This window comes from Rhipicephalus microplus, chromosome 6 (genome assembly GCF_043290135.1).
Source record: "Rhipicephalus microplus isolate Deutch F79 chromosome 6, USDA_Rmic, whole genome shotgun sequence".
In the NCBI taxonomy this organism is placed as follows: Eukaryota; Metazoa; Arthropoda; class Arachnida; order Ixodida; family Ixodidae; genus Rhipicephalus; species Rhipicephalus microplus.
Genome location: NC_134705.1, coordinates 151,494,109 through 151,510,624, shown reverse-complemented (window position 1 = coordinate 151,510,624; position 16,516 = coordinate 151,494,109). Strand labels below are relative to the sequence as shown.

Below are 16,516 nucleotides of genomic sequence, written 5' to 3'. Positions count from 1 at the left end.
ATGACTACGTGGCATATCATGATGGTGGAGAAAATCTGCTCTATTATTTCAAGAGCCCGTTCTTTGATAGAAAGTTTTTACATCAACTTGGAAACAACATTAGAGAACCTTATTGCTTTTGAACCGCATGTAGATGTGAATATGAACAGAAGCAACGCGATAAACAGAATGGATTAGAGCTACCAGCATGAGACTCGCTCGCTGAATTTCGTGCCCACCGGTTGTGCCCCACGATCCCCGATGACAGCGCAGCTCTGGCCGACTGGCTCGCCCTACGCCATCTCTTGACGCCGACAGGAGATCTCACTGAGTGATGCCCCGTCCTCGGACTTCTGCGACCATGTCCTTCTTTCCTACCTTCTCCTTACTTCTGTATGTGGCTGTCCCTGCGCCTCTCTTTCTTCCTACTGCTCTCTCTATCTCTATACCTTTAGTTTCTCCCTATCCTTTTTAACCCACCATACCCCTATCTCCTGCGCAGAGCTGTGGAGCTGCCCTCCATTGAGAGAGAGACAGTAACGAAACTGCGCTTATTTCTTCCTTTCCCCTTTCAAAAGTCACTTCATCATCATCATCAGCTTGACTACGTCCACTGCAGGACAAAGGCATCTCCCATGTTCCGCCAGCTAACGCGGTCCTGTGCTTGCTGCTGCCAATGTATACCCGCAAACTACTTATTCTCATCTGCCCACCTAACCTTCTGTCTCCCCCTAACTCTCTTGCCTTCTCTGGGAATCCAGTTAGTACCCTTAACGACCAGCGGTTATTCTGTCTACGCGCTAAATGCCCGGCCCATGTCCATTTCTTCTTCTTGATTTCAACTATGATATCCTTAACACCCGTTTGTTCCCTAATCCACTCTGATCTCTTTTTGTCTCTTAAGGTGACACCTACCATTTTTCTTTTCATTGCTCGCTGCGTCGTCCTCATTTTAAGCTGAACCCTCTTTGTCAGTCTCCAGGTTTCTGCTCGTTAGCTAAGTCACTTATACACCAGCATATTGGTGTCCGAACACAGGTGAACTTTCATAGATATTGTTACTATTTCATAGGTTATATTACAGAAGATTATGGCAATGCATGTGGCCGAGCTCCTGTAAGTAAAATAAATATTCTCTAAGCTAGTGCTCAAATTTTCACGTGAAGGACGCGGCATCAAAATGAGCGCGGGGTGGATGCGTTTTCGATGGAGACAAAGGCCTTCAGATGAATGTACTTAATTATAGGCGCACGTCCAAGGACACCAGGGCGTCGAAATTTCTGTAGTCCTTTACTGTAGCGTACCTCATTATTATATCGGGGTTTCGGAACAATCAGGTATCGTGCGCGCGTCAGAGGAGCTGACGTACATGGCAAGAGCACGTTCTGTTTCCTTATAGATAGGGCGATGGCCTCGGAGCAGTGTCTCCATAATTGTTGCTTCATCAAATGCGTGTTTTTTTGCAAAATAGGTACTTTTCATTAGAAGACACGGTGATCAGCAAATGCAGCCCAACCACCCAGCTTAGAAAAAGTTCTTGTGGGGCTTGCCGCAATTTCTGAAGCAAATATTTCTTCATAGCAAAAGAGGAGGAGAAAGGAAAGACGGAGGAAAGACAGGGAGGTTTTCCTCAGTATAGAATAAGTTTCCTGGAGTTCTAAGCACATAATGGAAATATTTTTTGCTATTTGGGGTCAATTATACATAGCACACTTGTTTTTCTCGCCCCATATTCGTTTCCTGTATACGTGTACCATATCTCGATAACAGAGGTATGTTGATTTTGTTTTTCTGCTTTTAAACATTTCCTTGCTTTGTGTGACACTTGGTCGTGTATTTGCGTTTACAAATGCGTACAATACGTGCCTATACCTCTCCTTCCCCCTTACGTACTGGCTATAATGACCTAGATGATTGTTTAGGCACAAATGAAGAAATTTTGTTTTATAGAAAGCTTCAAGTTGAAACATTGAAGTCAGAACACATTTCTTCATGACAATATAAGACAGACACGGGTGGTGATGACAACATCGACAGTGGCAATGAAGGCGATGACAGAGGCAATGACAACACTTCCTAGTAGCACCCACCAGTAGGACTCAGCCTTAATTTTATGTTTCTTAACAGTCCGGCAGAAGGAGTTGGCTAGCGATTCAATGACGGCCGTTTTAGATTGACTGGAGAGGTCATTCCTATTCGTGTGAGCGCTAAATATCCGTTAATCTTACTCCGCCACAAAAGTTGGTGATCTTTACCTACTCCAAGGCAGCCCTACAATTTGTGCGATCAGCACTGCGTCACGGCCATATGAGCAGCTCGTTTTAAAAATTTGGCATCTTCTTCCCAGATTACATGAGAAGGGGCACCACGTGACGTTTCTGTGACCTCGAAGTCACTGCAGTGTCATAGAAAACGAACGAGCTACTGGTGTTCGAGCTGCTCTTGACGGCTCACATTTGGATACCATACCACTTCAAGATCTGACGTGGCGAAGAGTCTTCAAGGGTTTGCACAAAAAATCACGCTCACTTTTGATGCTCACCAAGCAGCCAGACCCACCTGATCAATCAACATCACCACCTGGGCTTTTTGATGCAACACTGTAGGCCAAGTGCACTCCATCGAAGAGAGGCCACTATTCTTTACCGCATATGGTTAGGAGTGGCATTTACGAAATCGTTATTTGTCCGCAATAGAATGGTCGACAATGCTCTGTGCGATGCCTGTAGTTGCGACGAGACGCTACGCCACATCCTGTGTGACTCTCCAGTCTATAATAGGCGGAGACAATCATTGAGATCTTTATAGCGTGCCTCGACAGTAAACAAATGCCTGTTGAGTCTGTTCAAGCATGTCATTGACAAAAGACATTGCAGCTGAATGCTACCAAAGAACTGCTGAAGTTTTTGAAAAAGAAACAGACCTGGACAAGCAGCTCTGATGGTGACGACGCATTTCCAGCATGATAGAGGAACTGTTACTGACAAGATGCTTGTGCACTTGTTGTGTAATGTGCTATCCTCTCTTTTCTCTCGTTCTTTCAATCTCTCCCATTCTATTTCCACGTGTAAGGTAGCAAACCGGTTATCTTAGACCTCGCAAAGCCGACGTAGGTAGCGTCTGCTAGTCTAAAGCCACCTGCTCGTGCTGCGCAACCATTCACTGGCCACTCCGTATATGAAGGCGCTGGATCACGCGTTCGGAATTCAGTCAAGCGAGTAGTTACTTGGCGTTCACTTGATTACCGCCAGCGTCAACATCGCCACCAGTTCAGCCGTTAGCGCCTGCTGCTTCACATCTACACCTGGTTCCCTTTAGCAGGATACGGTCCTCTTTGCATTCGTCGTGTCAACGCTGCCGATATGAGCTTGTTTTTAAGGATCACCCTTTATAGTACCCATGTGTGTTCTCGTCGTTCCTGAGCAGATACCATGTGTTAATCACCGGCGGCACATACCCGCACCCCAGTGGCACATACCCTCTCGCGGGTTCGTGCTACTCTCTGGAGGGAATTGTTTGACGAGGCACGCGACGAGACTGGGATATTTTTTCGTGGTTTTGTTTAAAAGCACGTTGACCACCTAGGGTTCACATGAAAACAATGATTTAGACTGGTCGTGTGAGGGTAGCTCAAGCACTTCCTTACTATGAGAGTTGAAAACAGATAGATTGGACGTAGCTCTATACAGGCCATGCGTCTCAAGGGAGATGTTGGCGGGCTAGCATGTGGTTGGCGGTTCATGTGTTTGAGACGCGTGTTTTATAGTCTATCTTGCGAGTTTACTACAGCGACAAAACAGCGTACAGAATTTCATTAGGTGGTAGAAAATAATTGATACTGCGTGTCAAAAAAGGTGACATGAATATCAGTCGACTCACACAATTATAAAATACTAGCAGGTACCTTGCACGCTATTATTTCGAAATTTCAGGTAACGAAAAGCAGAAACCGCAACGCACACGTCATGTACTAAAATTTTTCAGCCGGTATTGCATCGCAAACATTTCAATACATATATTATTTATCATAGTAGTAACAACACTTACCGCAAAAGCATATACACTCAGTATGATCATCCAAACATTTTGGAACCCCATTGTTCCCGCAAGTGCCCTTCCAAAGGGTCACACAGTCACTTTGGTGTTGTACTGTAAATACAGGGACAAAAGTTGGGAAAAAAACTAAACATATTTCAACCTTTGCCTTCCAAAAGTGGCCAAGTTTGTGAACTTCTGGCCAAATTCAATATTGTTCTGTTTTTATTTGTTCTGCCATTCACCACCCAGGTTCCCTATACACGTAACTATACTGAATTGGATTGAACTTTTGCCCTATGAACAATGAATACGATTGCGTTGTATGGGCACAAGAATGAATGAAGGCAAATGGGATCCTTCCCTTTTTTGTGAACTTCAGTCACGTCAAAATTCAGGTGAACGTGTGACATTCTCAATTCTACAAGGACATTCCAAAGCCCGCTGACAGCCCAAAATGGAGGCCCTAAGCTTGGTGTTCGGAGTCAACGTCTTAGTGCCTCATGTCAAGGAGGAAAAAAAATCAAACGGTAAGTGCATGTGATACGGCAAGCACGGCATGCAAGGCTCTCCTAACCTGCTTGGCTGTCAACTTTTTCGTTGTGCTCAGTGGTGACTGCATGCTCTTTTTGTGGAGTTTGCGTGAGGAACGTACTGACAAGTGAAACAAAAATTAGACGATTATCGGAATTGTTTTCAATGACTATCTGCAGTAACTGAAGCTTCCAGGAGTGATACGATACGCGCAGAAACATTTCATGCAGTAACACTCTAAGCTCAAAATTGAAGTACCGATTTAAAGTATTTAGCAGTTATGTTTTCGTGTTTGCTACTCTGCGAGATCTTTTTTGACAATTTCATCACTGCATATTTGTGAAGAAATCTCACGAATATCAAAGTATATTATGCGAGGTCATAACGTCTACTAAACATTTCCAGCCATATTTGTGAGCATGCTCTGCTTGTTATTCTATTTGCATTAGAAAAATGCAGTAAACAATGGCCCTTCCTGTACACATTGCCACCCTCTTTTGTCAACTTTTGTTGTCACCTGATCGCACGTGTGAGTGCGGCCTCGTGCAAACTGGCCAATAAACTAAAAACTACCGAGTTAGTCGTAGAATCTTCCGATGCGATTACGCACACTACGTGAACATTACAGATTATTCTAAAACGTAGGTCACCGCTAGCGATGGCACTGGAACATTCGACGGCACAGGAGTAAATGCCTACGCACAACATCTCTTTTTGGTTGATCGACGACCAACGCTCAGTTCGCCGCTATCAGTGCCAGTGTGTACCACTGTAATCTTACTTTCCGTTAACGAGCCACGAGTTCAGCCAAATAAAACAGCTTCATCTTGCTCCCTTCGTCGACGTCAGAAACCCGGGACTTTTGGAGGGGGTGCTATGCGTTTCATATAGCAGACGACCCCATCAATTTGTGAACCCAGTGCCAGTCGTGTATACATAGACGACAACACCAAGCAGTGAACAAGGCGCAGGTAACAAGGTCTACCGCCAGTGTTCGGGCCTCTACCTGAGAAGACCCAGCTAACCAATATCCTGACCTCGGCCGCAGTGACAGTGACCGGGCGTGTGCCGATTGCACGGATCCTGCTGAAGCAGCCCAAGGAGTCACTCACCTTCTATTATTGAAGCCCTAGCACCCTCGTGTAGACGAGCGCTACGTGCCACAAAACAGCCATGTTTGGCGCTCCCCTGAATACACTCGCTCTGCTACCACAGCGGGGAGGCCGGCCACACCTACCGCCGCTGCGAGTACCAGCAGATGGAACGGCGGTGTTTCGCCATTGATACGCAGCGTCCACAACGGGGTGAAAGAGCACGCGACATCGCCGACTACCTCGCAGCAGCGTAGTGGACGCCCTGAGGATCTTTCCGTTCATCACCCGGCCGCTACATGCCGCCTCACCGCCGGCCCTGCACTGGCCCAACCCGGTGCCGGTCACCGAGCCTGTACTCGGAAAACTAAGGGCAGCAACAGACTGCGGTGCGCTTGCTGTACTACAAATCACCGAAGATCCTCCACCACTGACGAAGAAGCCGTAACAAAACTTCACAGAACCACCGCAATAATAACGTTGTCCCGAGGTCTAAACATCGCGGCGTGAAAAATTCCTGACGACGCAACGCTCAAGCAGCGGTACAACCGTCGTAACCATGATCCAACGCCACGACGTAGCTGCAACGTGAGGCGACGACCTAGCGACCTCAACGTTCTTATCGATGGCTACAGCACTACAACTCTCGTCGACACTGGAGCCTACTATTTTGTCATCATTCTTCATCACAAGGAGGATATGCATAAGTTCGAGATGGTACAGGGGCAGGCAGTAAGCTTCATATTCAACAAATACAAAAGATCAGACGCAACCTCTTCCCTAATGCTTGAAAATAAGATTTCAACCTTAGAGCAGAGCAATAAAATATAACTATGAAGAATTACTTTTATGTTCGCTTTATCACAATAGTTATACTGTGAATGCGCAGGCGTACCACCGCAGGACGAGGATGACGACTATTTCTTGGGAGCCTTAAGCGGCGACGTTATATCAAAGTAACAGCGAGGTGACCCGGAAATTAAGGCCTTCTGGAATGCCTCGAGAGTGACGCTGCCGTTGTTCCACAGGTATTCAAGGGAAGACTGGCGTCGTTTTTCTTGAGTAACGGAATACTTATTAAGAAAAACTTCTCGCCCCATCGGTCCAAACACCTTCGGAGTTACGCTCTCCATGACCACCTGACGGCTTGACACAGTAAATTTTTTCCCACGCTAGCGAGGATACAGGAAAAGTAAGTCTGCCCCCCTCACTGCCGACGTCACTCATAGAGTAAAAACCTGCCGAGAATGTCAACGATGGCAGACACTGCCAATTAAGCCAGCTGGACTTCGGAAGCCCTTAGAGCCACCACACGGGTTGTTCCATCGAATTGACATGGACCTACTGGGACCATTCTCTACGTAAAATCCCCAAAAATCTGGATTGTCATGGTAGTTACTACCTCAGCCACTGCGCCGAGACGAAGATGCTGCCCAAATGCAGTGTCGCCGAGGTAGCAAATTTATTCGTCGAGAAAATTGTCTTGTGTCCTGGTGCACCAAAGGTAATCATTACTGACAGAGGTAGAGCATTCAGTGTGGACCTATTTCAGGCTATCGCGAGGTACAGCTAACTAGTCACCACCGGACAATTGGCCACCACCCACAGATGGCCTGTGGGACAGCCAGACAAGTCATCGCCGGATGATCGCTTACCACCCACAGACAAATGGCCTCGCAGGGTGTGCAAACGAGACCATCGCTGACATGCTTGCCATATACGTCTGCTTCGAACCCAAGACGTGAGAGGGCACCCTCCATACGTGGCCTTCACATACAACATGGCGGTGCAGAAGATGACCCAAATGTCGTCATACAAGTTGCTCAACTGAAGGAATCCGACCACGAAGCTTGACGCCATGCTGCCAAACGTCGCTGACGAATAAAACCTCGACGTGACTGTCTACCTTCAGCGCACCGAAGAAGCACGACAATTCGCCCGCCTTTGCATCAAGAAAGAACAGATGATCGACATCCAACGTTACAATATTTGACGACACTTTATGGAATGGCAGCCGAGTGAGCCTGTTTGGGTGTATACGCTGAAACGCCGTCGTAGACTGAGTGAAAGAATCTGTGACGCTACTCCTGACTGTACAAGGTAGTTCGACACCTAGGCCCACTCGACTACAAGGTTGCCCCTGACGGCATCATAAACTCGCACCAGAGACGTGCGTTACCTAAAGTCATCCATGTCATACACCTGAAGCCGATTGATGCAGGTTAACGATTTGAAGGACAGTACTTTTAGTGGGGTTTGCTTTATTATTGTACTTTCATCTTTTGGTAAAGCATAGAAAGGAAACCTTTTTCAGAGGCGGCTCATGGGGTCAATGTCCCACTCTTTTGTCAAGTTTCGTCATCGCCCCATTACATGTGTGAGGGCTGCCTTGCGCAATACTCTGCGATGGACTAAGAACCACTAGATAATCATAGAACCAAGCCATGTGGTTGGTGGTTGCGTGCACAACGTGAACATTTCGGAGTGTTCTGGAACATACGTGACCGCTAGTGATAGCACAGGAACATTCGACGACACATGTATAAAAGCCGACGCGCATCACCACTTGTTAGTTGAACAGCGGCCGACGCTCAGTTCGCCGTTATGAGTGCCAGTGTGCAAGGCCACAAGTTCGGCAAAACAAAACACATTTTATATTGGACCTACAGTCCACTCCCTACGTCGATGTCACGACCCCATGACGAAATTTAATTTGTATCTTGAACCGTAAATCTTGTGTCCAATGCAGTATGCTTTTAGCAGTAAATTACTACCGTTGGGCAGCGCGCTGAAGTCGCTCGGATAACATTTTTGCACATGTGCGGTTATATTTTCATTTGTATATCATTTTACTATCTTGTGCTCGTTGCTCAGTTGTAATCCAGCGCTTGTGCTTGTCATTCTGTTCAGCATATTTTGCTTCTTTACGTTCTGCTATTTCTACTTCGTTACAGCCAATACATTAAGTACAGACTATTCTACAGATACTTCTTATAGGCTACTTGTACACAAAAATAAGAAAATTGTTAAGTAATAGTTCCCTAGATAATTTACAAACTGAGTCATAGAAATGATATGAATAGTCTGTGAATATATATCTAGAAATTTTAAGGAAGAGTAAGCAAACTAAAGTGACATAAATGTGTACAGTATACACACTCCACGGAGAGTGCTATGAAAAGCTGACTTTTTTATTCAACAGATTTCGATAGCAAATACCCTTATGGACTTTGTATTTTGGACTAGTTTTCTAAACAAAGCTGTCAATATTTGTATACAAAAACTGTTGAAGAAGTTTGGCAAAACACGGGAAAGGAAAAATATTTCCTTTAACCATCTCTACAAACTTTATATTGAGTAACTATTCTGTAAGAGTTTTAGGCTTACCACACTTCAAAGTGGGTGTGCTGGTATCTTTGAACAAGCAAGTCTGCTTCTCTCCAAAGTTGCATTTAAGGTTGTCGCTGCAGAAGTAATCCTTAGTATTTTTCCGTGGTGGTGCTTGTGAAAAAATACACTAATGCATGTTATGAAGGCTTACAAAATACAGCAGAACAAAAAAGGCAGTAGGAAAAGTAAGGAAATTGTGGTCGTCATTAAGCCGTATCAAACACAATTCTGTGATCCTTATGTCTTGTTTTTAGAGGCGAAGCTCCTTAGGGCTCGGGTCGTTCCTTTGCAGTTGTTTATTGCAGTAGCCACCTCTAGTTAGTTTTAAGAGTTGCTCACTAGACAGCACTGTGTGTAAATGTCCTGGAATATATTATCACTAGATATCCACGGAGTGAATGATGACGAGTTCTAGTAGGATAGAAGTGGATGGACGAACAGTGAGTGAGTGAGTGAGTGAGTGAGTGAGTGAGTGAGTGAGTGAGTGAGTGAGTGAGTCGGTCGGTAGGTCAGACAGACAGACAGACAGACAGACAGACAGACAGACAGACAGACAGACAGACAGACGGACGGACGGACGGACGGACGGACGGACGGACGGATGGCTGGACGGTGGGTTGCTCGGTCGGTCGGTCGGTTGGTCGGTCCGTCCATCTGTCCGTCCGTCCGTCCATCCGTCAGTCGGTCAGTCAGTCAGTCAGTCAGTCAGTCAGTGAGTCAGTCGGTCAATCATTCAGTCAGTCAGTCAGTCAGTCAGTCAGTCAGTCAGTCAGTCAGTCAGTCAGACAGACAGACAGAGAGACAGACAGACAGACAGACAGATAGACAGACAGACAGACGGACGGACGGACGGACGGCTGGACGGTGGGTTGCTCAGTCGGTCGGTCGGTCGTTCGGTCCGTCCGTCCATCCGTCCATTCGTCCATCAGTCAGTCAGTCAGTCGGTCGGTCAGTCAGTCAGTCAGTCAGTCAGTCAGTCAGTCAGTCAGTCAGACAGACAGACAGACAGACAGACAGACAGACAGACAGACAGACAGACAGACAGACAGACAGACAGACAGACAGACAGACAGACAGTAGCTTCGGCTCACTCATCATCATTAACTTCATGGGTATGCTGGGAATTTTTTTTCACGTCATACTTAGCTTACCTCTAAAGCAAACACGAGCGAAAAGCAATCATGTAGTCTGAAGTTACAAGTAAGAGAGACCCGTAAGCGTAAATCATACTTTATTTTTTTTTACGGAGAAGGACTGCATCCTTCAATTAGAAGCCAATAGCTTATTTTCTCAGAAGACCAACTTCTAAGAGCGGGCAGGTGAGCAGTGCATGCAGACCGATAAGCGCTAAATCATACACCGAGGTATGTAGGCGTTTCACCTGCGTCCTATTCGGTCCCTTTTTACCGTACATTTAATGGGGTAGCCTTCAGCGATAGATGAAGTTTTCTTGAAGCAGTAAATAAAATAGACGCATGCATTCTTACGAATGAAGAGCTTGCATATTGACACTTTAAGAGAACAGAGGTAGTACAAGAACTCTATACGCCCAATGAAAAGGGTGTTTATTAACGACGCCTGGTAGCAGGCAGACAGCCGGTACAGCTAGAATCAGTCGAACGGGCTCGGCTTTCCTAGCTCACTCACAGCGCTCGCGCTTCGCACCAAGAGGCGGCTTCACTGGCGCTGGCCTTTCTGCTTCACCACCCCACATTACTTATACGAATACAATTCCATGCTCAGTTCCGTGTCGCCGTTACTGAAATGACCATCGGCGGTGGTATTCCATACAATATGAAGTAAGGGGTACATTTGGCCCGGCAATTCGTCTGGGCGGACGCCATTGTGCGTAAGCCGGTATGCTAGGTTGCTTTCGGCCTCATCAGCGCCCAGTCTGCAACATGCTGTCCTGTAGAGGTTCCTGGTAGTGATCCGGTCTCAACGAAAGTTTTGTGAGACAACCCTTTTGTCGAATGGGCTCGAACAGCGTGGGACGACGGCGGGAAGCCAGCTACCTTAAAGAAGCCCGCCATTCCTGCCATCGACCTGCAGCCCTTGACAAAAGGAACTCTCTGGCTGCTCCGTAAAGGTTGGCGATTTCTTCCGGGTAATAATGTTCTGTTTATTGCGTAACGCAAATTTTAGCTCGGTGAATTTTCGCGGCTATGGCACACATCCTTTCAGAAGAACACAGTTTTATGCCACAGTCAAATCTATCTGGCCAACATCAAGTGAGTGAGTAAAAACTTTATTGAACATGTCCGGCGTCATTGAGTGGGGTAGGTTTACAAGCACCCCGGCCTAGGTGACGGCCTCGAGTCCTTGGACCCGGGCGGCATCCTGGGCATGCCGGACTGCCCACAGTTGATCGGCAAGGTCGTGGCTGAGCAGAGCCGCCTCCCATCGCGCCTCGCGGTTCGAGACTGCCATGTCTACCGGGTTCGTAGAGGACTGCTGCGCGTTACCGGTACACTTCCAAAGCTTGTGCTGCAGCGTCGCTCTGGCTCCGCACGCCTTACACGCGTCGGATGTATAAATGCCTGGGTAGCAGAGGCGAAGGATCACCGGATTCGGGTACGTGTGTGTCTGTAGTTGTCTCCAGGCAAACTGCTGTTTCTTGTTTAGTTTGGCAGGGGTGGTGGATATTTGCATCTGTTCAGTCTGTAGTGTTGCGTGATGTCTCTGAAAGTGGTCATGCGATCCCCCCACGTCCATTCCCGCATCGCTGTCGAAGTGTGCGAGACATCGGGACTGTCGGCAGGCGTCGCAGCTCGGCGTGTAAGTCCTCGAGCCGTGGCGTGGGCAGTCGCGTTGCCCGCAAGCGGAGGGTCCGTGTGGGCGGGGGTCCATACGAGGAAACTGTCTTTTTTGCGGCAGATGTTGTGTTCGTGAGTTTCGAGAATGTGGGCCGCTTCGCAGGAGATCCGGCCGCTGGCGTAGTTGCGTATCGCCGCCTGCGAGTCGCCTATTATCACCTCGGCGTCCGTGGTGGCTATCGCGAGGGCTATGACAGCTTCTGCGGCCGCCTCCGTCTCTTACGTGCCTATTGTCGCACTCGTGACACAAGTTCCTACACGATCCGTGATCGCAACCGCGAAGCCGCGGTGGCAGTCGTAACGGGCCGCGTCCACGTAAACTGTGTCTTTGCTATTGCCGAATTTCTTTTCAAAGTCCTGGGCGCGCCCATTGCACCGACCGATGTGATGTGTCGGCGCAACAGGCGTGGATCGTGCATGTTCTTAGGCAACGGCAGAACGACGATGCGCTCGCGAATACGTCTGGGTATCCCGACCTTTTCGCCGCGCTGCGTATGGTAGTTGATACCCAGTGTCTCGAGGATGTGTCGACCAGTTCTAGTCTTCGCCAGACGTTCGTACTGGGCGATGTTGTGTGCTTCAATTATCTCATCTAGAGTATTGTGAAACCCCAGCTCGAGAAATTTTGCCGTGCTGATATTGGCCGGTAATCCGATTGCGCGTTTGTACGCCTTGCGGATGAGACAATCTAGTTTGGTGCGTTCAGTCGCCTGCCACTTGAGGTAGGAGGCGACGTACGTTATATGGCTCATAGCGAAAGCATGTACCAGGCGAATGGTATTGCTTTCCTTCACTCCGCTATGCCGATTTGTTATTCGTTTCAGCAACCGGATTGTTTCATTGACCGCGCCCTCTACTCTGTGAACGGTTTCGCCGTTGTGGCCGTTGGCGGACAGGCGCAAGCCCAGTACCCTAATGGTGTTAACTTTTGGGATGACAGCGCCGTCTGATGTGCGTACATTAATTTCTCTATATGCGCACTCGAATGCGGAATCGGTGTTCTTGGGTTTACGGCCCCTGCGCGATGGTCTATAGAGCAGGAGCTCCGATTTAGCGGCGGAACATTCGAGGCCAATGTCGCGGAGGTAGTCCTGCACCACGTCGACGGCTTCCTGCAGCGTTTGCTCTACGTGGCCGTCATTTCCCTCGTTAACCCAGAGGGTGATATCATCGGCGTACAAGCTATGGTGGAGGCCTTCTATCTCAGCGAGTTTTCGTGATAATCCGACAAGCACGAGGTTAAAGAGCATGGGCGAGATTACGGAGCCCTGCGGCGTGCCCGTACAACCCATGTATATGTCCTGCGATTCTAGTCCGCCGATCGCTAATCGGGCCCGGCGGCCCGTAAGAAAACCCCGTACGTAGTGGTACGTTCTCTCGCCCAGTCCCAACGCTCGTATACTTTCAAGTATCGCAGCATGGCTAACGTTGTCGAACGCCTTTTTGAGGTCGAGCCCGAGTATCGCTTTGGTGGATCGTGTGGGATTGTCTACGATATCGTGCTTGAGTTGAAGCATAACGTCCTGCGTGGAAAGTTACGACGGAACCCCAGCATCGTGTGTGGGAGCATGTTTCGGTCCTCGAGGTAGTTGCTAAAGCGAGCGAGAACCACATGTTCCATGACCTTACCACCGCAGGACGTCAGGAATATCGGTCGAAGGTTGTCAATCTGTACTCGTTTGCCCGGTTTGGGGATCATAATTATGCGCGCCGTTTTCCACGAGTTCGGTATAGCGCCCGCATTCCAGCACTCGTTCATGTAAGCCGTCAGTTGTTCTATCGACTCATCGTCCAAGTTACGTAGCGCTTTGTTGGTTATCCCGTCCGGGCCTGGCGCCGACTTTGTGTTGAGCCTGTGCATCACCGCCCTCACCTGTGCAACGCTGAAGTCCTCGTCTAGCTCCGCGTTACCCTCACCCTCCCAGGCGTATGCCGAGTGCGCGAGGGGGCTACGTGACTGAAAGTAACGGCTTCGCACGTCATCTAGAAAGTCCGCGTGGGTGCCTTTGTAGTCGTGCAGCAACTTGTTAAGCTTATGTGCGTGCGATGTTTTCGTCTCCTCTGGATCCAAGAGGTGCCGGAGGAGATGCCACGTCTTGGCCCGTCCCAGCTGGTTCTCCACCCCATTGCAGATCTCTTCCCATTGCGTTTTGCATACCTGTAACGCGTGCTCTTCCATGCCCCTGCTTAGCCGTACTATGCGTCTGCGCAGCGTTCGATTGTGGCGTTGACGCTTCCACCTGTCTTGCAGGCTGCGCTTGGCTTCCCACATGTGTAGGAGTTTCCTGTCTACCACTTCGAGCTGTGCTTCTGGCGGAACCTCCCGCGTCGCCGTTTCTAAATCCCCCTTGAGCGTCGCAGTCCAGCTATCTATATCCTCAATAGCCGCACTGCCACGATTCTGCTCTTCCCGGACTTTGCGCAACGCGTCCCAATTCACCAGCCGGTGGTTCTTGCCCTTGGTACCTTCCCGATGAACGCGGTGGTGAGGTTCAGCGTCGACCTGGATCTCGATCACTGAGTGATCGCTACCCAGGTCCTCCTGTGTATTGTGCCATCGCGCGCTAGCAACGTTCTTGGTAAATGTGAGGTCGGGTGAGGTGTCTGCACATACGCTGTTGCCCCTGCGCGTAGGCGTGGAAGGGTCTGTGATGAGCTCGAGGCCCTCATTCTGCGCATCGTCCCAAAGGCGCTTACCTTTTGGCGTTTTGTAGCCGTACCCCCACGCAGCGTGGGGGGCGCGTTGAAGTCGCCCGCGATAAGCAAGGGCCCGTCGGCAGCTGCCTCGTGCGCCTCTCGCAGTAACGTGCTAAAGCGGGGTCTGGCTTTAGGTCTGCTATACACGTTCAGCACAAACAGGCCGGGGCCGTGCCCTTTCGTCGGGATGAGCTGTATGAGTACATGCGGTATGCTAACGTTCATAAGTTCGCGTTGCGCCACGGTGAGGTTGCGTCGCACTAGCGTTGCAGCGGCCGGTGGGGCTCCCGCGGTCACAGCTTCGTCTATAGATTTGTACCCCGCCAGCTTGACCGGGTCATTGGTCTCCTGCAATAGTATTACGTCCGGTCGTTGCCGGCTACGTAAGAATTGTTGGAGAAGCGCCCGTTTCCTCCTGTACCCCCTGCAGTTCCACTGCCAGATAGTGAACTTGTTCCGTGTGTTATGCTGTTGTGGGCGTTGTGTTTGTGTGGTTTCATGTCGAGCCATGGTGACTGTACGTGTTAGGATTTGCCGTCCGGCTGATCCTGCGCCTCTTCGTCGGGTAACGAGCTAGAGTACGCTTTCCCAGTCGTTCGTACTTGGCGACCCACTGCGCCCGGAAGTCGCATTTCGATATTGTCTATGCGCGTTTGCAGCGTCACGGCTATTTTTGTGAGCTGGGATATTGCAATGCTCAACTGTTTGGTTTGTGCGGTTTGCAGAGCAATTGCGTTGTTAAGTTGCGCGGTTTGCTGCGCGTGTTGGGTCATCATCGCGCCTACCTTGTCGTCGAGTCTATTGACTCATTCGCGGAGTTTCTCCTCGCGTTTCTGCGATTTGACGTCGAATTGTTCCGGGTCAAGTGCCTTACGTTTAGTGGGAGCGGGGTGCGCGTCTTGAGCCTCCATGACTTCCTCCACACTCTCGGCTATACTAGCAGCCGTGTCGGTGGCGACGGGTTTAATTGGAGGAGGAGGAGGAAAGGGAACTGTCGGGGCCTCCCCCTGCAACGTGGCAATTTCGTTTCTTAACCTTGCATTTTCCTGCCGTACTTTTTGGATTATTGATTCAAATTGATCCAATCGTCTCTGCATTAGGCTTTCTGGGTCGCTGTTGCGTCTGTAAGCAGAGCTGCCGCGTCTGTCTACATCTGGGTTTCTATCAATGGCAGTCTCGGTTCGCGTTAACGGTGCGCTGGGCGTGCGTCCGGAGGCGACGTCCACCCACCTCAATTTATGTGGTCAACCTCTCCTCCGCCTTTGGCTGCAGCTGTGTGGTTGGCTCGGGCCATCGACGTGCTGCGAGGCTTCGCCGAACGGGGTCGGGAGACGCTGCGAGAGCGGGCTCGAGAACGAGTACGGGAGTGAGTGCGGCTCCGCGTGCGGGTCTCCCTCGAGGCCGATCGACTGTTGCCACTACGTCGTCTCGGTGCGTGGCGTCCTCCGTAGCCCTCCTCCCCGTCGTTGACTGTGCTGCTACTGCTGTAGACGGCCTCAGCCTCCTCGCGCATTCTGCGTTCCCACTGTCGGCGCTTGACTAGGTAGGGTGTCTTGTACTTAGCTTTGCACTTGCGGTCTCCGGTGAGGTGACGCTTTCCGCACAGTTGGCACACCGGCTCGCACCGATGATCAACATGCGGGTTGCCGACCGCACCCACGGCACTTCTTGTCGTTCGGGTTGGGGCACACGTCGGCCCTGTGTCCCAGACGACCACACTCGTAGCACATATCGATTTGTTTCTTGTAAAGAGTGCACCTTATCACCATCCCACCGTAGTTCACGTAACGAGGCACGTAGTAGCCGCCGAAAAGGATTATCACGTTGGTCGTGTTTCCCATGCGCTTGGCATGCAGGACGTTCGGGTTGCGGTGGTTAACCAGACTTCTCACGACGTCCGCCGGCTTTTCGTCTAGCGATATGCCCCTGATGAGGCCTTTGGACGTCTTCTCCGGAGCCGCTCTGTAGGCACTC

The 16,516-nt window shown here is 49.6% G+C and overlaps 1 protein-coding gene across 2 annotated transcripts in view; it reads right to left on the bottom strand.

Annotated features, from left to right (window-relative positions):
- LOC142765005 (uncharacterized) overlaps positions 1 to 16,516 on the bottom strand; it is a 53,430-nt gene that overhangs the window by 29,901 nt on the left and 7,013 nt on the right. For both annotated transcript variants that reach the window (XM_075865553.1, XM_075865552.1), the window contains exons 3-4: positions 9,027 to 9,140; positions 4,027 to 4,128 (exon numbers count right to left, since the gene is read on the bottom strand). In XM_075865553.1, coding sequence (XP_075721668.1) covers positions 4,027 to 4,128; positions 9,027 to 9,140 — 216 coding nt within the window. The remainder of the gene's footprint in view (positions 1 to 4,026; positions 4,129 to 9,026; positions 9,141 to 16,516) is intronic.